Raw genomic sequence first — 21,751 nt, 5'->3', positions numbered from 1 at the left:
AGGTAAATACAAATTATAAAATTACATACCTTTCAGCTTTGTTGGGTTGGGAAATTAAAATCTCAAATCAATTTTTACTACCACTGTTTTATTTTCATATCATGGATATACAATTCCCATAACAATTAAAGAGATCCCGTGTAAGGAAAACAATTTTTGAAAGGATCGTGTTTGTCGGATGACGTTTATACATTCTATACGAAGACATCGCGGACAAAAAAATTTCATCTGATAATAATGTTTTTGGTTTTGTTTATTTGAAAACCCCTTGAAATTTTTGTTTAAGCTGTCACACCTGGATTGTAAGGTTTTCTGGTATATAACAAAATTTAGAAAATTCAATTTCAGAGACAATATATATATTATATATATTGTTTTAGTGTTTTTTGATATTTATTAAGAAAAAATTTCACCTTATCAAAAATTATTATTATTATTTTATTCGTGGCACGTCTTAGAATTAATTTCTTGGCAATTAACCGTTATGTAGGGAATATATATTATAAATACTCGGATTATGTATAGTGAAAATAGGTGAGTACGACAGATAAAGATATTATTTTGTATTATTATTTTTTTATTATTATTATTTTTTCCATTTCAGTATTTTCAAAAATTATTTCTTTTTGCTGAAAAATAGCTAATCGAAAGGCACTTGCACTTAGGCAAAGAGGTTTTTATTTCTTTTACATTATTTATGTATTTATTTGTATCCATTTAAACTTAATCTCGAACGGGTTAAACCCAATAGAGATTTAGAAGTTTTTTTTGTTTGTGTTAAATAATTTTTATTTTAGCTCTTGTCGTAAATTAAATTTGAGATTTTTAAATTATCTGTCTTATTATTTTAATATCAGACAATTAGAAGGGTTATTTTTTGTATTTGTGGTGATAGCTAGGTAGGGTACAAGGGTAAAATTTGTTTGATGAAAATTTCCAAGGGCGTTTTAACTTCATTAATATCACGTTTAAAATTAAACAGTGTTGTTTTAATTAAGCTTCTATATCCTTTTTTTTTTAATCGTAAAAATTTTAAATTAGGGTTATACCCTTAATGTTTTATTTAAAATTTTAAATTAAATGATTTTTTTATTATTATTATTATTTTTTTTCTAATGTGAAATCTATTTGGTGCCAGTTTATTTTAATTTTTTTTCTGTACATTAAAAATAAAACGGAATTTTATCCCCATCTTTAAAAATCGTTTTCATTTAAAAATGTTTTTGTTTTTGTTTTTAAACGTACAATGGTATCTATTGATTACAATATTTGTTTGTTTTGTTTATTTGTTTTCGTCACCAAGTAAAAAAGTCTTCAAAATCACCAATTCATGTCCGATATAATAATAAAAAAAATCTAGTAGAAGGTCCCATATTTTCTTTTCTAATTCCGACACATTTCCGTTATTTCCAAATTTATTTTATTTTAATTTTTATTTTTTATCCTTTTATTTCAAAAATAACGCGACAAATTCGTAACAATAAAAAATATTATCTCATCCTAATCCTATTAGAGCGAAAAACAATTTGAAAAATATGGAAGAAATATCATTTGTTTTTTTACTTTATAAAAACCGAAAAAAAAAACAGAATTTTGCTAATTTTTAAATTTATTTTTTTTTTTTTTACAAAATTCGTCAGATGGCGACCGCTGATAAAACCCTCCTACCTTCTTCCTGACGTTCACAATCACGCAAATCGAATTAAAAATAACTAATATATAGAGCAATAATGAACATAATAGAAGAACGCGACGTTTTTCTTTAAAATTTTTTGGGGGGTTTTTAAAAAAATTAAAAAGTTTCTATATCATTTTGAAAAAAAAGGGGGGGAGGGGGTGACCCGTTATCAAACATTGCCTTTCTTATTCACCATTTGATATTTAGATATTTTGGGAAACAGTCCGCAATATTATAGGGTCAATATAAATACAAAAACAAGTCCGTAAATTAAAAAAGAAAAAATCATCATCTTGCTTTTCTTTTTTTTTTAAATCCAAACCGTTATAACTTCAGCCAGAATCTTCACAAAAAAACCAAGTTCTTAACAAATCAACCTCGTTATTTGGGCATTTTTTATTACGTTGCCTATATGAATTTATTTAAACAAATCCCACATTAAAAATAATTGTTTATTTATTTTTTGCTTATTTATGAACCCATATGATAATATTACCCACCGGGAAAAAAAATAAATACAATTTTTACACGTGTATATTTACCGTCGTTACACGTAAGTTTAATTTACGTCCCATTTTTTGAATTAATTTTCATTTATTTTATTTCTAAATTTTTCAAACAGCGTCATATATTTCTTAGGCAAAAACAAAAACTATTTTCTTTTCTTCTTTTTCCTTTCATATTATTCGAGGTACACGAACAAAAATACGCCCAAACAACCGCAAATAACATATTAAACAAAAAACCTTTTTTTTTAACATAATTTTTCGTATCCTTCTACATCGTCGTTAGTCTATGGTTTTGGCCCAAATTCGAATGAAATGGCGGGAAATTGTAGAATGAACGATTAGAAAAGTTATATTTCGCATTGGCTTACGATAAGTTTTGGTTTCCATTCTTTTACAGATTGAAATAAAAAATTTCCGCCATTTTATTCAAAAATTCAAATTGTAGCCAAAAACCTATTTTCTCATGTCAGTCTTCATCCTGGGGTCAATTCATCAATCCATTTTCATTCAGGAACGTTGCTCTCGATGACGTCACAAGCCTTCGTCTCTAATTAACAGCTCCTAATTAATGTTTTCGCCAAATGTCACGTTTTTTTCTTAAATTAATTTACAGGTGTTTTAAATTAAAAAATGAAATTAAAAATAATAATTATCCTTGTAAGAATTCTGTCTTTAAATTAAAGTTGTTGTTTCTTTTCTGAGGTAGGCGTACGTTATGGTCATATATATATCACATATTAAAAAACTAAAAAAATTATTATAGAGTTGTACTCATTTGTTTCGTTTTATTAGCCCTTTTTTGATTGGCTATATATGTTTAAATAAGAAAAGGAACGTGACTCTTTTAAAAACGACCTTGATTATGTGGTATAAAGGATGATTGGTTAAAAGGGGGGGGGGTCGTCTTCGAGGGATATTGAGAAAATGCTCGAAGGTGATTGGCTTACATTGTTTTGGCTTATTATGTTTTTTCAATTTTTTTTTTACATTACCCTGGATAATGAATGTTCTTAATTAATTTTTTGTTACTATTGAGCAGGTTTTTAAATGACTCGGTTTTGAGATATAATAACAAAATATGTTACCATAATTTTGGCATCGAAAATATGGAATGTGATGGGTTTTTTTTTACGTTTTTTTGATAACGTAGAATTCTATAGTTATAATTTTTCTAATAAAAAAAAATTCATTCTTCAAGTTCAAGCGACAGACAAACCTAACAATTTAATTGTTTTATAACAAACCACTCGCACATGCAGTGATGAGAAGAAAAATAAAATCAAATAAAACGCGGCGGTTAAGTGAGATTTAAATTTAAATTGAAAAAAAAAACCAAATTGTTATATTATCTTTGCGACTGTGTTTTATATTCGACGAAACTTGATTGGTTAATTAGGTGAGGGTATTTTTGCGCCTTTTTTACGTTATATTACGTTAACACCTACGTCATACAGACATCAAAAAACACTACTTAATTCTTGAAACTAATAAAAAATAATTGTCATTTCTTTTGTGTTTTTCTTGAATCGTAAAACGTTTCCAGGTGAAATTTTCATTTGGGGAATCTTAATTTCTCGAATATACGTGCACTGAAGGGGGGTAGAGGGATACTTCGGGCTATAGTGTATTCATTTTAAATAGAAAGAGAATTTAAAGTAATGAATATATCAATTGGAACCATGTTTCTATCTATAATATTAAAGAAGATACAAGCAATTATGTTTCCGTAATGGACACTACGCGTTAGGCTTTTCTCGAGAAGCACTGCGAGTACGCCTATTGGACGAATCCCTCAGGTGGTACTAGGCGTCCAATAGGGTGCTTCGTGGGGAAGCCTAACGCGTAGTGTCCATTACGGAAACTTAATTGCTTGTATCTTCTTTAATATTGTAGATAGAAACATGGTTCCAATTGATATATTCATTATTTTTCAAGCTCTTTCAATTAAAAAGAAAATAAATCTAGTCCGGTGTATCGCTTTAACATGTTTTTCAATAGGGAGAAACTTTGTGACAAATATTTTAGTTTTTTTTATTTAGTTTTTCTATATTTTTTTTTCTTTTTCTTTTTAAGTTTTGGTTTAGAGCAATATTCTTAAAATTTTCAATTTAAACAGAATGGACAAAAATACCACGCATATCATTATCGTTACTATTATTCATTAATTATCATTATTATTATTTATCTACTATGCTAAATATAAGAAGCAAAAAGTATGACTTTGATTTGTCATTTTGAAATGGGTCGCGCACCCTTACCCGGATCTCGAATTTAAATTAGACTAAAAATTAGATTAATTATTTAAGCGATTAATAATTAAAGGCGAAGAAAATTATCAGTATATATATAGCTAGCTTTGTACAATATTTTAAACTCCTCATTTTTTAATTAATTAAAATATCGCCTATTTAAATGAAGTTTACAATTCTTCTATAACCGTTTAATTATCGTACTATTTCTGTTTTTGAATTACGAACAGTACGATACCGGTTGTTTTTTCTTTTAATTGAAATTTAATTGTATTATTTGTATCTCCAAAAACGTTTTTGTACAAGAAAATGATTCGAGATCCGAAACTGGAAAAAGCGTTACGTTTGAAGTTTAAGTTTTCTTTTCGAAATTGATATGAAATTAAAAATTAAAATAATTATTGGATTATTGAAAGCAATTTTCATTTATTAATAATAGTTTAAAAGTAAATTTGCGTTAATTAAATTTCTAAGTCAACTGTGAGACCAATTAAAAAACAAAATATAATTTATATGTTCAGTAAAATTTCAATCTGACTTGAAGAATTTACTTTCTATTTACTTTACATTAAACCCACCGTTGCCCTAACAAATTTTACACCTCATTTATGGTTCGAATTAAATTTGTAATTAAGATAATTGGGATTTTTCCGTTTTATTTTAAACCCAATATTGAATTAGCGCAATTGTACAGTACTATCTATGTACTTTACAATAAACCCACCGTTGCCCTAACAAATTTTACACCTAATTTATTGTTCTAATTAAATTTATAATTAGTATTTTCTGTTTTATTTAAAACCCAATATTGAACAAGCGCGATTGTACCTTGCTTGACAATAACGTTTCTCATTGAAGTAACAGTGAGCTAACTTATTTCTAAACCTTTAAATAAACAAAAGCTGCTCATGAGGTGGTCCGTCCGTATCGGACAGGGTCGCGTCGGGTTGAACCAGAGTATAAGGCATTACGCGTGGAATATTGGTTGGAGACATTTAATAATAGAATCCACGGTTACGCGTGGTGTTCGAAAAAACCACGAATAATGGATTGTGACGGCCGCAGACGAGCAAACCCTATAGGACTATGGTGGTACATCGCCGTCGTAACTATCGGGGCGAAAGGGGGATGGACAGAGGTTTTTCTTATACACAGTAAGTCCGGTTAGGTCACTACAATATATAGCTGGACTTCCGTATTTGGTAGCGAGCATGGAACGACGACAAAAAAACCTAGGGAGCAGCGTAACAGCGTCGCGTCATCGAATATTATTTTCGCTTCATAAATGATAGATGATTTTTGGACTGTAACAGCCTATGGGGTTGAAATGAATCTTTTACATATTGTGGGACAAAAATCACCAATTTATATTCTTATATAGAGAGAGAAAAATGGATATAAAAGCCAGCGCGAGAGCGGCGACAAAAATATGACGGCGGAGAATGGTCAAACTGATGATAGTGTTTACCGTTTTGAAGGTTTGGCTAATCTAATGACAGTCGTATCAGGCAGGATTCAGGATATATTTGCGGTTAAAAAGGGATGTCACGTGGTTTTGTGGCCCTTGAATGTCGTTGTACGCTTATATTGGTATAGCGTAAGACTTCAAAAACTTACAACCGACTTTAGACTAATCAATAAAGAGTTTAAAGATCTTATTGAAAACATGCACGAAAAACGTTTAGCACTCACAAGGTAATATATTCCAAATTTGGCGGGAGAAAAAACTATTTAAATTCAAATTAGGCTTAATTCGTTCAAGTTTCTACGAAATTTAAAACCTACAGAAGATAAAAGTCTAAAATGTCTAAGATGCTAGACGCTCGAAATTTCGCTAAACCTAATTTGCAATAATAAAAACTGAGACCCACTATTTGAAATAATACCTCCATCTTGAGCGCTAGACGTTTTAGTACATGTTTACAGTCAATTTCTTAAACTCAGTATTATATTCCAGCTGGTAAAAAATACATATGCTATGATATTATTATTATTATTTAAATACAATTACGTTGTAAAAAGTGTGGCGGGATTCCGAAAACAAACCCAAATCAGCGTGATTGAAAGGCTTTGCAAACGTTTTTTCGGTTGATTTTTTTCTTAGCACCCAAGCAAGCATGCACTAACGCTATCATCGTAAAATCCGCCTTTAATCTGCCAAATCTTTTCTAACATACCTAAAAAGCCCAGCGATAAAGTCTTCACAACGGAAAAAGAGAAGTCTTCCATTCGCGAGAGAGAGAAAAAAAAACTGATTCTAAAACCTAACCGATAAAATTTTTTACGATCTTTGCCTTTGCCTACGTTTGAAAGATGGTAAATAAAATTACGTGGACGCGCGCCCGTTTCCGTAGTAACCGATTAAAGTCCATACGCAACCTTAAATACGCGGAACTGATAAAGAAAATACAACTAAACATTTTCTAATGACTTATTAATCATAATTTAATGCAAAAAGAAAATTAACTTGAAAAATGGAGGGTTTACAAAATTACGTTCATTGTTTCAACTCATATTAAGAATTCTCTAGTGAAAGCTTTGTAAGTGGATCTTATTATTATTAGGCCAAGAAGTCAAAATAATGCGTCGTCTGGTTCAGAGTCGAAAATATGGAAACCTTAGACTCCGAAGCAGACGACGACGCGTCATTTTGACTCGGATCTGTCAGTTAATAAACGGGAGTTAAGCCTTGGCAGACGCACCGGGAATAAGGTGGATTGGTAAAATAAACTTTAAAACTCTCAGTGTTGAATATAAATTAAAGTTTTCGGGTGTACTTTTCCATTCCCAATTTCGGATCATAATAAAATAAGGTACAATAATATAACTAGGAAAATTTAAAAACGTGGCCAGTTGGGGTAAAGTTTGAATATTTTTTTTTAACAATAGAAAAGTGGGGATCCATATAGCGACGCGATTTTCGGAAAAATGAATGCCCAATTTTATTGGAGTCGTAAAAAAATGCTCTAACCTACTCTCTTGGCGCTCTCTCGCCTTTCTAAAAAAAAGGATATCTCTAGGTTCTATTTGCTCCCAGCTGGACCATAACGGGCAGGACGCACGTTCGATGACCAACGCGGCCTGGAGGGGTCCAAATATATACCCAAAATCCCTTTTTTTTTAAGCGTCTATGGCCAATTAGAAGATTTACGACCGAGGGTGCTATTCAAAAATTTTTACGACTGCAAAGAGAGAGATTCATAATTTAAAAAAGAAAAAAACATTTTTTTGAGATCACGTTTAGAAATTTTTAACAGTATTGATCCGTTCTGACTGGTCAGACGTTGATTATGTTAAGTCTAAAATTTAAATTTTTCGAAATAGACCAGAAACTTGAGGAATGCATACAGTTAACAAGAATCATTGTTCTCCCATGTTCATTTCCATGCGGATATTGCGGTAAGGGCTTGAGTACTATACGTCAGGCCTCGTGATTCTGACGGCTTTCTAACTGTGATTTCATTGGTTAGTAGCTCGCGCAAGGTGCAGCGAGCTAAAATTCGTTATACATATTAAATTGGCTGCTATTTTACTTTTTACAATCTTCAAATTCCGATCCGCTAAAATAGTACATACACTTGAAATAAAATTTCGGACACTAGGCTTAGTGCGCAAAATTTAGAAGCTAACATTGATGGACCTTTCAGAAAATTGTTATTGTCTCCTATACCGTAAATCAATAGCTATACTTTAGGAAAACTATTATCTTTCATTTTTTTGACTTTTGAAAAGATAGTACGTAATTTCGAAAATGTACTAAAATAAAGAATAAAAAAACATTCCCTCGTACTTTTAACAAAAAAAACCTACATTGTACAAATCCCGGCACAAAAAAAATAATAAAAAAAATAAAATACAAAAAATCTTTTACATAATACTTGAGAAACTTACAATCATAATATATCTTCCACTATAACCCACCCTTATCCCACATACATAAAAAAACACTGCTTCAAGTGTTAGCCATCCATAGTTGCTTACCTCTATGCAATAGAACGCAACTAAGGGGGTTCGAAAATTGTTAAAAACACGTAGACAGTCCTGTTTCGAAAAAAACCCCATACCCTCCCCGTAACCAACAACCCCCTACCACCAACAAAAAAATAAAAACCGACCCCCTGTAAAAAAAAGCAAGGGATGCAACAAACAACTTTCAGATTTTAGGATGAAAATATAATCGGCTGTAAAAAAATATCGCCGGTTGTAGGCAGTTTTTTTTTTACTGAACCTAGCCTGGGGGTAGTGTCTTGCGCTCGGCTAGACGTTTTTCTTTTTTTGGGAAGGTCAAAAAACTTTTTTCTTGGTGCGGTAAACAACGTATACAAGTTGGGAGGAGGAGGTTTACGTTGCCCCCCTTTTTAGGAGGACTGTAGAAGGTGGTGGTGATGTTGGTAGGTTGTAGATCTAGCATTCTGGGAAGTAAGGGATTTTTTCCTTTTGCCCCTCATCAGTTTTTCCAACTGGTGTTCTTTCCCCGAACGAACCTTCGTAATCGTAGACGCGTAACCACTCCGAGAGAGAGAGAAGAAAATAAACCATCCCAACCAACCAACCCAGCCCCTACTTCTCGCGCGGCATGCATTTTTTTACTGTCTACGACAGGTGTCAGATTTACCTGAAAGTATTGAAGGCAAGCAAGGGGAAGCCTTATTCGATAACGCGAATGAATGGTCGAGTTCGAACCACCACCTTATACCACGGATCATCTACGGACAAAAGCGCGAGAAATTCGCCAAGGGTCGAAGGACAATAATAATTGTTTCAAAAAGTGTCAATGTATATTTTAAATTGTTAGTTGTTTTTTAAGGTACTAATTTATTGTTTTGGGGGTTTTTCGATGGTTTATAATGGATTTTTCGTTACTTTAATCAGGTTTTTAAATAATTTCGAATATTTTAATTGGTTTCTTAAAGGATTTGTGATCATTTTGATCACTCTTAAAGGGTTTTTTCCACATTTTAATCGGGCTTTAAGGGTTTTTTCAACATTTTAATCGGGCTTTAAGGGTTTTTTCAACATTTTAATCTGGTTTTCAGGGTTTTGTCAACATTTTAATCATGCTTTCAGGGCTTTGTCAACATTTTAATCTTATTTTTAAGCTATTTCTGATAATTTTAATCAAAGTTGTTGCAGATATTTTATGGAATTTAAAGCTGTTAAATCATATTTTTCAAACATTTAAACTGACGAGCTTTGATCAAGATTTTAAGTGATTCAAATTGAATATTGCGATTCACACCTGTTTAATCAGTTCTGTCGTGATTAACTGTTATTCTCGATGATTCAATGGATTGAACTTAAACCTACTACTTATCACCGATTCACGATACACATACAAAGTTAAATTCAATTTCTAATTCTAAGACAATTTAAAATTTAATAAAAGCAGATGCGAACTGGTCCATGCAAAAGAGGGGTAACCCTGTAACCAATCGTAATCCGAATAAGGTTTACGTCACTTGTTTACTGGTAAGCAAGCTAGAGAGAACCAGGCAATTCAGCAACTAGTTTTTCCTGTTTTTATTTTTTTAAGGGGTCTGCGGGCTAAAAGTTTAAAGACTGAGGTTACTTTGCAGCGAAGATAAACGTCTGTCGAGTCCTTCTCTTTATAATAACGTAAATAAATTCAAAATTTCAAAAACTATACCAGACCATTTGGCATGCAAATTATGAGCGGGAGAACCATTTGTAACATTTTCTATAAATATGAAACTAAATGTATTAAGATTATTATTACTAATTTTAATAAACAAAATTTGAAATACTAAGGGTGTAAGAAGAACCGGAAGAGTTTCTTATGTATAAAATGGGCAACGTTGTTAGGTGTTCCATGCACTGCAAAGTGTTCCAAGTTACCATCATGCCCCTGTCCGTATGTTCAATTTTTTTTATAATAGCGTGTCTTAGGGAGATTTTTTTTATGGTAGGTTAAAAAAATATATATTTTTTTGCTTCAAGGGGGACGTAGTCAGTTAGAACATTGTAATGGCTCCAAATTGATTGCAATGAAATGGCAAAAAAAATTTATATATATATTAAATTGCATAATTATGGGACTAATAATTTTAACAAAAAAAGTGCATTCGTGTCATTAATAATATAATATTGTCTGGTGCCATCCTCGCATTTTTATTTTTTCTTTTTGCAGGGAAATTTCGTCTGCTAGTTTTTGTTTTAACACTGATCAAATGAAAATTGGAATTTTAATTTTTAATAATGAAGTTTTATTGGTGGAAATGATTGGTTTTGGAAAAGGAAATAGTTTACGGTCATATATAGTAAATATATTTCAGTAGATGTCCAGCGTGAGCGCCATCTTGAAGGATGCGACAACGGATTTAGAATCTTAGTCTTTATATATTCTTAGTAGCATAAATTAATTCCTGATTTTAGTTAAGATTTGGTAACTAGAGCTGTTTTTACTAATACAGATTAATTACACTGGCAAGTGTTTCACCTTCATTCAGTGTTTTGGTGCAAACCGCAATTTATGCAATAATGTTTTCGCAAAGGTTTCATCACTTTTTCAAGTTATAATTTTAAAGAATTTCAGCAATTTCAACCATACCAATGTGCTAAGAGAGAGGGGATAACTTAAAGCCGAGATAAAAACGTTCCTTATAAGGGTTGGGTCACCAAACTGGGGGGTTTTGAGCGTCAAGAGCTAGCTAGCATCTACCTTGTTGGTTGTTTGTTGTTTACCGGTCCTGTCTAAAACTGAATAGGGCCAGCCAGATCTAGCCTAAAGCGTCCAATGCAGTACATAACCTTATCGTTCTATATATATAAAAAAACTGGTTTAAAAAATTGTTACCCATCATTCCTTTCGAATATTATTTCGGGACGGGTATACATTAAACCGTGCAATGATGGTTGGAATATTTTTTTTTTTTTTCAATTTAACTATCGGTCAAACAGGCGCCATTACGAAATATTTCAAAACCAAAATAAGAGCCTTGCGGGAGAAATATAAAATTACAGTATATATTTAAATAACTATCCCATATCATTTTTTACAATGTAAGGTTATCATTATTAGATTATTAAGTTTTGCGATAAAAACAAATTATGAAAAAAAAAATATATTTATTTAAATTAGATATTGGTTAACGGAAGAGTACTTATTGATAATGATAAATTTAAGTTGAAATAGGCACTGACAATTTTGCGGGCAGCTGGGGTAATATCTCTTATTTGTTCGAAATAATGATTGAAGCTTAAATTATCTTGGGTTTAAATCGTTCATTGCCGCTATAAAATACTAGAATCTATAATAATTTTAATATTTCAATCCTAACTATTAACTAACAAACATTACCCCTGGAAGATCTCATCCCTGTTAGTCAAGAGAGGCTCTTGCTGGCCTGACAGGGATGTAATATTACAGGGGTAATGTCTGCTTCCACGGTTTCTTAATTAAAAGTTAAAAGATGGATAATTAAGCTTTGAGAATTATTAGCTATCAATTCTAGCATTTTTAGCAGCGACTCCCAGAAATTTTTACTTCCATTATTTCTTTTAATTGTAAATTTTCTGCTAATTTCTACAAAAAAATGTAATTAAACTTCAAAATATTTCTACATTTCTCCTCTGGGCCTTGAAGATCATATAAGAATGTCTATCATCATGTCTACCATTATTTTCTGAAGCTAAAGTTTAATTAAAACGAAAAAACCTTCAAATAAACCATAACAATTAATTGTCTATCGACGTTTTCGGACCAATTAAGTTACGCCAGATAATATTTTACTATTTTTATATATAATTTGATTTTAAATTTTTGTCTACAATTATTTACATTTTGTCTACTATAGCTATTATATACGCTGAACGCCGCATATGCATGCGCGTTGACAGCGTATTGTATTAAAAAAATTAGGAATATTTTACCATGCCGTTTTGAGTTTTGGATAATTATGTCTGTAAATGAATTGCACATTATATAATTACATTGAATTATTTTTTAAGGGATATAGAGATGTGAAATTGCGCCAGTAAATTACTGATTCAAATTTTTAAAGTTTCTGTCCGTAATTTAGAGAAATTTAAGAGGGATATGAAGAGATTTAAACAGTTGTAAGGGTATCATGGTGGTAACTAGGGATAGGTAATTAGTTGAGTTACTCAAAATTTATTTGGGTCTTTTTACTCAGTTTAAATTAATTTTTGATCGCTTCTTATTATTAATTTACCGAGTAAATTACCATGGTAAAATTACGGTGTGCTAAATAAATCGGTAAATTTACAGCGGTGTTTAGTAATTACAATTTCACATCTCTATAGTAGGGAAATCCGATATTAAAAACGTTAATTTCTATTTATATAAAGTTGAATTGCACTTGCTTGTATGGAGACGCTAATTGCCCATTTTTAATTATTGGTTTTATATAATTACTGGGATAGGATATATTTTACAAATGTCTAATTAAGAAAAACCCCGCTACTTTGTTTCACGTTTATATATTTAATTAAGTCTAAATTTCACGAAAACGTGGTGATATTTTTGGAAGTTACCAAACGGGGAAAACCAACCATTTGAGAAGAGGCCATATCGAATTTAGAAGTACTATTAAAAAGCCTCGCTTAACCCTCATTAATTTAAGTGAAATTAACTATTTTCCAAGTAATTTTACGCGCTTTTAAGTTCGAAATTTGGTGAAATTTGATATAAATCATTATTTTTAATTCGTTTGTAGGTTTGGCCTATTTCTTGTAGGTTAAAAAAATCGATGCATTGTCAAGTCAACCCTCTAAAACGCCCATGTGCTTGGTATGTAACCAAATTGGTAGCAGAATAATTCTATAACCTGTATATTTAGGTACTTCAATATACACAGAGGGTGTTTGTGATAAGCCTGGTAGAAATTAAGCTGGATGTTCTTTGGGAAATCAATTTTGAGTCGAAAATGTAACTTCTATCTTTGACATTTTGCTGTCCAAGCCACTGTTTTTCAGCTATGATTTGAGTGTTTTACGTTTGACCCCTTAAGAACATCCTCCTTAATTTATGCCACATTTATCAGAAACCCCCTAACATAGTCCGAATTTTGTTATTTGAAACATTAAACATTCAGTTTTTGTTCCATTCTATTTCTTCATTCTTTTTTTTTTTAAATTAGTCCCTAGTTCATCGTCGAACGTCAAAAAAACAGTTCCAGTTACGATACGGTACGACTTATGTCTACCCCATAGACAATAGATTTATATTAAGGGCCAATCTATGTCCCGTTTCGATCTAAGAATCACTATCTATTACTGAGGAATAACGCCCCGGTATTACCTTGCGCAAACGCTACCTACTTAGCTTGAAATAAAATTTCACTGCTTTTTTTTCTCTCTCTCCCAAGCTAGCCGAGGGGTTTTTAGTAAGGGAACTTAGGGAAGACCAAAGAATACGGAGCTGATGATAGCATAGACATACAGTGAAAAACATCACTTGAAAATTTTCTACATTGAAAATACGTTTATATTGTTCATTTTAACGTCGTCTGCTTAAACTTTATACTGGTCTCGTGATAACCGTACAAATTGTTAAGGGAAAGGTTCTTGCTTGTTTTATTCGCAATTGCAATTAAATTATAGGCATATTTCAAATTGGAATTAAGTATCCATCAACAATAATAAAGAAGATACGAGGGATCAACGGTTTCCTTAAATCGGATCATGATGTAATAGTGTGTGGAGGCTGCGATTGGTTGCCCTAGAACTAAAACGTCATCCGCTTTACAGAGATGCCTAACACCTAGGCTTTTCCTGTTAATAAACCCTAATCGCTTGCATCGTCTTTAATATTGTTGATGGATACAGGGTTGATTTAAATTTGAAGCATTAATATTAATTTTAAATTATCTTTGGAACAAAATAAATGAAAACTTAACCTAGTCCTTTCCTTTCTTTTATAAAATTTTATTTATCAATTGAGGAATTTCCAACAAAGTTTATTGGCGTTCAATTTGAATTAGTTTCAAAATTGAACTGGGGGAAAATAACATTACTGCAAAACTCGGGTATTTCGTGTCTTGTCCATTTGAAAGGACTTCTTTGGTGACCTAATATTTGCGTTGGAATTCAGTCAAATACCAATGAAGAAGCCAAAAATGTTCAAAGAAGAAAATGTTCGAAAGCGAATATCGTTTCTTACGCTATCATTAGCTCCATATTTTTTGGGATAGACTAAGGTAGTAAAAACAACGGTACATATATATATATTGTAAGACGCATCTTTTCCTAGTCTTCTAGTCGTAGTAGGCTCATATAGGCACAGCCGATTTTTTTTTTAGGAACACCCGCCTTCGTAGCCATGACAACGAAATCTGCCAGGGGTTTTTAATACGCCTTCTCCTATAGTAAAAAAAGGGGGGTTGCAGGGTGCAAAAACTATATATCTATATATATAAAAAACCCGGGTGAAGGGGTCGGCAACGGGGGTGACAGTGGGTCGATTTGTCTGGGTTCGGAATCTCGACGACCACGCCGTGTTTTTTTTTTTCTTTTTTTGTTTTTTTAAATGTTAAATTGGATAATATCTACATTTCTTTAGACAAACTCAAGTTCACGGTCAAACCATAGCCATATGCAATTAAAATACTTTGCTAACCATTATTAATAATGGTGAAAAATTGCTTTCAAATATTGTAATGTCGTAACGTTACTTATGTTTTTAGAAATAAGAGATTGTTAAACGTATTACGTTAATATCGGTTTAAAATTAACGAAGGTGCATGCTTTGTATTTAAAGGGGATATGAAGTAAATGGTTGGTGTTGATAGTCAGGGTTAATAAAGTGATAGATACACCCTAATTTTTAACTTTATATTCCCTTTAACTTTATACTCCATTAGTTTATTTATTTATATATTTATTAATTTTATTTGTCTATGCCTAATTTTAGCTTATGACGATTTATAAATAGACTTAATCATAGACCGATATTGACGTAAATAGTCTAATTTTGTTACAAAAGTCTGATTTATCTTGTCCTATATTTACTGTTCGATAATCATAGACTATAATTTCTTGATACTCTTTCGAAATTGAAAACAGAAACTCCGTCTAACGTTAAAACGCCTTCTTTTAAACGCGCCCAATTTTTTTCATAGGAACTGTTTAGACCTTTTGGTTTTCATTTCACGCGACGTGCCGTTTAAAAATTTTTTAAATTTTTTAAAACAAAAAATAAACGGCGTTTGCGTTTGCAAATTATATTTAAACGATGTGTATTTGCAACGCCCATTCTAGCAAATTAATTATTAATGGTGTTAATTAATTAGTAACTAAACTAAGCCTACTTGATAACCGCGTGAATTTGACGTTGCAAAATACTTTAATTAATAAAAAAAAAACATTAAAACTATATAGGATAGGATTTAAAATTTGGCAAAAAGTGTTTTTTTTTTTTTGCAAAATTTTGGTAAATTTAAACGTAATAATAATGCTTGGCTTTCGTTTAAAAAATGCCATTATTTTTCATTTTCTTTGTTTGAGTTTATCACATGGCGAAAACTACGCTTTTTGACAAAGTTGATTTAAAATTGTTAGTTTTTTTTTTGTTAATTTTGTATTATGCTCATGATAAAACATACGAGAAAGCCAGTTTTAAAATTAATAAATTTTATAAGCTAATTTTACGCGTTTCGAAGTACATTTTTTCCACAATTTCGTCTGCCTCAAACGCGTCTGAGACAGTAGAACTACGTAATTAGATCTAAATTAATTAGTAGTAGAATTTGACAAAAGGCAACACAAGGTCTTTTGAAAACTTCATACCAAAATTGTGAAAAATAAAAGCATATTAAAATCTCAAACGACACCATTTGCCTCCAGAATATCTAGTTTCTAGTGTTTTTTGAATCATCCAAATTTCTGAAAGTTTGAATATCAGTTAGCTTGTTCTTTAGATGTAATTTTGGTCAATATAAACTGACTCAAATTGATATATTTAAAGATTCAAAATTATTGAAAGATTATTCAAATTATTTCAAAGATGGTATCAGAACTCTTTGAACAAGGAGAATTATGGCTTACAAAGATCTGATATTTTCCAAGATGTTTTATAGCCACAATGACGTTTCAACTGGAAGTTCTCAATAATTCAGCCTCTATTGTTGATGGCAAAACTTCATACGTGAAAACAAAAAGTATATTTCGTTCACAATTCCCAGACTTTAGCTGTAGACGCCATGGAAAATGAGAAACAAACGACCCTCATCTAAACTCCTACACGAACCGACTCAACCAATCAGAGACGAGCTTCTTTTGAGGTCAAAATTATGATATTCAATGGTGCCGATTCAAACGTTAATTCTTAGTACTAGGAGCCTATTCACGCATGTGCAAAGTTCGTGAACGGTGAAGGGGTTGACACTATTCTGAGAGGTAAAGGGGGAGGGTTCCTCTTATTTCACGGCGCGAGGAAGCTTCAATGAGGGATACTTTTTGCTTTTATCTATGAACTTTTGTTAATGGTGTCAGTTAAGATGGAAAAACTTGAAACGGTAAAGTTAGCGTAATTGAAGCAAAAGAATGACGTAATGAAAGGTTAAAAATGGCGTCTTATTTTGGCTACTGAATCGACTTTACACTCCGAGGGGTCGATTATATAATATTTTTTCTCTATTGTACAAACAGACAGTAACCAAAAGAGACCATTTTAAAAATATTATCGCTAAATTTCTTCGAAAATTTTAAGATATACGGGGGATTATTTTTTAGGTAAATTTCCCTTTTTTTAAATAGATATAATTATATACATTTTTTTGTATTAGGAACTTTTGCCATTTTAGACTGAAAAATTCACAAAAACAAATCGACAAAACCCTCGCGCTACCAGTGACGTATATAACACTAATCTTTACACTGTACAATTCTATAATTATTAGATAAGTGTACACACTACAACTGGTAGGTTTAGGCAGTCTTTTTGAAAAACGTATTATTTAAGTGATTTGATTAGCTTTTTTTTTTGAATTTTGGTTTAAATTTTCATTTCAAAAAGGGTAATTTTGTTTTGGGATATTTGAATAACGATCATTTACTTTTAATTTTTTTTAGGAAATTTAAGGGGAGTGCAAGTTTTTTTTTATGATTTCCCGTATTCACGTTAAATAACAATTTTAATTAAATTATTAATTTGAACGATCGAGCAATGCCGCTTAGATTTTACGTAATTACCATAATTAAGGAGAAATGTTAATGACGGATAATCCCGGTTTAATTAGTTAATTATTCACGTAGATATGAAAAAGAGCTTTAGAACTAAAACAATACAATTAGGGAAACTTAGTTAGGGCACTGTTTTATTTTTAAAATTATATATAAATACTTAAAATTTATATGATATTAAAGTTGCGATTTTACTTCATAAAACTGTCGATATAAAGTAAGTTTGCTGGATTTTGTTTTTAATTTTTAAAATGCTCTAATTTATTTAAATTTTTTCTAACTAGATTTTTATAATATTTTTAATTTTCCAGCATTTTTAGGTTAAAATTAAAGCTCTTAGTCAAATCTAATTAAATAATAACCAATCTAACACGCGATAATCCTTTCATCTAATTCTCTTTTAAAAGCAAAATACGAAGCGAAATAATAAAAAAATGTTCGAATTTTTTTCCATTTGGTGTTTTATTTTTTTACATGAAGCGTATTTAATTTCGTCGAAAGTGAGCAAATTATTAATAAATTTTAAGCTATAAGAATAAGTTTCAACTATAAATAAAAAATATTTATAATAGAGTTTGGAACTAAAGTAATATAGCGTTCCAATCTCCGGTTACGTAGGATTGTACCAATAATATTCTCCTTATTCTATCATCGGACCAATTTAGTTTTTCGAGGAAATAAAGGGTTGTTTTTATTTATTTATTTAATTGTTTGTTTGTACTATAGCAAGGAATACACTTATTTGAGGTAGACAAATAATTTCGGAAAAGATTTTTTGTAAAATCTTTATATTGCATTTATAACGCTTCTTTGCGTTTACATTTAATAATAATAAAAAAAAATGAGATCAAGTTTTAAATGTTTAAACCAAAAAATATTTTAGGAGTATTGGTTTAATTATAATATAAGTGCGGAATTAGGATGTGGATTTTTTTATAGGTGATATGGGGTGTGGTGCTCTGTAAATACACTTCTTTCGCGTCTCTTATTAGTTAAGATTTAAAATTAAAGACTAGGCAATGGAGGTATTGTGATGAAAATATTGATTTACACGACTAGTAAACCAGATATTTAAATAATAATAAAAAACAGCCTATAAATAAATCCACAATATGAACAAAAAAAGTTATATCATTTCTTTGATATAATTTTGTTATGGGGGATATTTTTTTCGCTTTTTCCTCGAATTGAATCCGATGATAGTTTTAGATGAAATTTTGGTAAAAAATAATAATATAATTTGGCCATTAAATTTGTTTGTTTTTATAAAACTGAACGATTTTTTAAAACGTTAAAAGTGTAACTCCGTGTAAGTGGAATTGATACTTTTAAGATTTTTGAGCTGGTCATTCGTTTTGTTTGAGGTAGGTTTACGTTGTTGGTTCAACGTTTTTTGGTTCATTTATAATTATAAAGAACCGGTTTACGTTTCTATAACTAAATTACTTGAAAAAAAAAATAAAAATAACCCGTAATAATAAAATATTAAATTAAGAGATCTAGAGAAGAAACGTTACTGGGGAGAAAAACAAATTATTTAAAATAATAAGGGTGAAAGAAAAAAAAACAAAACAAAAATAACTATACTCGCTTCGTTCGTAAGGTAATTTTATATAAAGTGCTCTAGTTTTGTTTTGTTTTTGTTTTTTTAAACGGAAGATATATATATTTATATACGAGAAAGTATGAACATTGAATCTAACCCCCATTATATGTTACCATCTCGGCGAAAAACTCGCTCCATTCTTGTCGACACGGCTTTCCTTTCAATCGCCCAAACGTTTTTCCGCCATTTTTTTATTAAAGAAAATATTTTTCGGTAGCCGCTAGTTTAAAACCCTATGTCACGCGAGGTCACCGTTATCTCTGGCGCGAAGACGGTGAGGCGATTGGTTATTGTCATCTCGATGATGAAGGTGATGGTGATTATGGATGACGGTGGCCGTGGCTTTTTCCCACGTGGAAGTACCCGCGGATATGCGGACCGCTTTTAAAGTGGCCGCCCTGATGGGCGTCATGGCGCCCCGACTATCGTCCTCGCTACCTCCGCCCGCTCCCGAGGATTCCAAATCCATAAGCTCATCGTCATCTTCGTCGTACAGCTCTTCGTCCAGCAACTCTTCCTCTTCGGGGTCATCGATATCTTCTTCGATGGGCTCGGCTTCGGAGTCGTCGCTCCTGGAGTTGGACAAGTCTAGGACACCCTCCATCGTGGAAGAAGGGCCGTACCGGGAAGTTGCCGAGCCCGTTCTCGAAAGAAGCGCCAAAGGCGCCGAATCGGGTGTAGGCGAGAGAGACATGTCGATGGCCTGCGTTTGCATCGTTTCCTTGTCGCGGAGGAAGAGTTCCCTTTGTTGAGGGGTCAGAATGCGGACGGTGTGCGCCGGCTTACGCCTATTATTCTTCTCGATGACTCCCGAGCTCGAGTGGGCCAAAGGCGGTTGTTGGACGGTAGCCATGACGGCCGTACCGGGTAAGGCCTTTCCTAGTCCCGGCGTCGACGAACGCGATCCCGAACAATTGGTTTTGGCGCCCGATATAGAACCTAGCGAGGCCATTTCGCCCGGTCGAATGGCCAAGGGAGGTTCGTGAACTACGACCGACGTTGGGAACGCCGTGACGGCTGCCGTGGCACTCGCGTGCCGCGCGTGAGGCAACGGACCTCCTCCCAGGCGGTTTGGAGGAGGTGAAATGGAATCGTAGGCTTTGGGTCTTCTACCGCGCCGTGGTTTACCCAGATTCAACTCTTCTTTGGGGCACTTGTGGTGCATTAGATGGTGTCGTCTTCGAAATCGTCCCAGGCACTTTTTACACTCGAAAGGCTTTTCGCCCTTGTGGATGAGCATGTGGGCTTTGAGCTGATTACTGTCCGAGAATCGCGACGAACAGAGCTCGCAAGCGTACGGTCTTTCTCCCGTATGCACCCGAAGGTGCCGGCGCAAGTTTGCCACTTGCACGAACTGGCGTTCGCAGTGGGAACAGTGGTACGGCTTTTCCCCCGTATGCAGGCGCATGTGAGTCTTGAGATGATGGTCTCGCGTAAACCTCTTGTGGCACTCTTTGCACTCGAATGGTTTCTCACCAGTATGCGTTCGTTCGTGATTCTGAAGCACGTGCTTATACCCGAAGCAACGATTGCAAACTCCGCACACGAAAACTTTGTCCCGGGGTGCCCCGGGAGGTACACCGGCCACCGATCCGGGGCTGGGCGAAGACTGATCGGGAGGTGGGGTCGCGGACATGGGCTTACCTTTTGGTAGAAGACCGCCGTTCCCGTTCGTTTCTTCACCCGCGCTGCTTCCTCCGTTCCCACTACTCGCCGCTCTGGATCGGCGACCCGTCGAGTTCTTTTTCGAAACCCCCAACAACGCCGAGGCGAATGGACCACCCAAGGGTGACAAGGCAGGATTGTCGCTCGTCGAAGATGCGGCGGCTGCCGCGGCCGCTGCCACTTCGGCTCCGATGGCCGCCAGTGTCGCTCCCATCGCCTGATTCCTGGTGGACTCTGCCAGAGCTCGAAGAAGGGGCTGTCCCGGGGAGACGGTGCCAACTCCGCCACTTCCTCCATTTGTGGTGCTGATCGCCAGCGGACTTCTGATATTGTTCGTGTGGTTGATATGGCTGGTGACGTGGCGATTGTGGTTGTTGGAATATACAATACTGCTCGTGGTCGTTTCCGAGTCTTTGGAATCGGACGTGGATCCATCTCCCTCCGACCCCTCCTTCATGGTCTCGCGACACAGCCACGATTATCCTGTAAGTACACAAAAAAAAATAAAGAAAATGCAAAAATTAGAACGTTAGTAACAATAACATTCGAACAAAACACCTTAAGCATATCTTGTTAAGATTTATCTGAACCTACGAATATAATTATCTTGATTTTGAACAATGAATCGATTTAATTATAACAAAAATCAACTCCAAAATATTGAATATTAAGCAAAATGAGAGTCATTTTAATGAAACGTTTAAACCGCTACTGATCGTACGAAACGAATGTGCGCGAAACGGATGAATGGGGCCCTTTAGAGAGAAATAATAAGTGCGAAAGGATTACATAGTAGGTGAGGCGCACGATAAAATTCGAGTACCTTTACAGAGGATGCCACCTGTGATATTTACCCTTGCACGCAATGCCTCACTTGTTGTAG

At 33.3% G+C, this 21,751-nt stretch overlaps 1 protein-coding gene across 4 annotated transcripts in view; it reads right to left on the bottom strand.

Moving 5' to 3' along the window:
- Positions 1–67: 67 nt before the first annotated feature.
- Positions 68–21,751, bottom strand: part of LOC149623751 (uncharacterized) — a 121,061-nt gene continuing 99,377 nt past the window's right edge. For all 4 annotated transcript variants that reach the window (XM_089852968.1, XM_089852966.1, XM_089852969.1 and 1 more), the window contains one exon: positions 68–21,351. In XM_089852968.1, the coding sequence (XP_089709094.1) occupies positions 19,442–21,325 (1,884 nt within the window). In that variant the 5' untranslated portion in view covers positions 21,326–21,351 and the 3' untranslated portion in view covers positions 68–19,441. The remainder of the gene's footprint in view (positions 21,352–21,751) is intronic.

Source organism: Phalangium opilio, unplaced genomic scaffold (genome assembly GCF_054372755.1).
Source record: "Phalangium opilio isolate 3A_F unplaced genomic scaffold, DU_Popi_V2 ptg000113l_1, whole genome shotgun sequence".
Taxonomy (NCBI): Eukaryota; Metazoa; Arthropoda; class Arachnida; order Opiliones; family Phalangiidae; genus Phalangium; species Phalangium opilio.
This window is presented reverse-complemented; position numbering and strand designations above follow the sequence as displayed.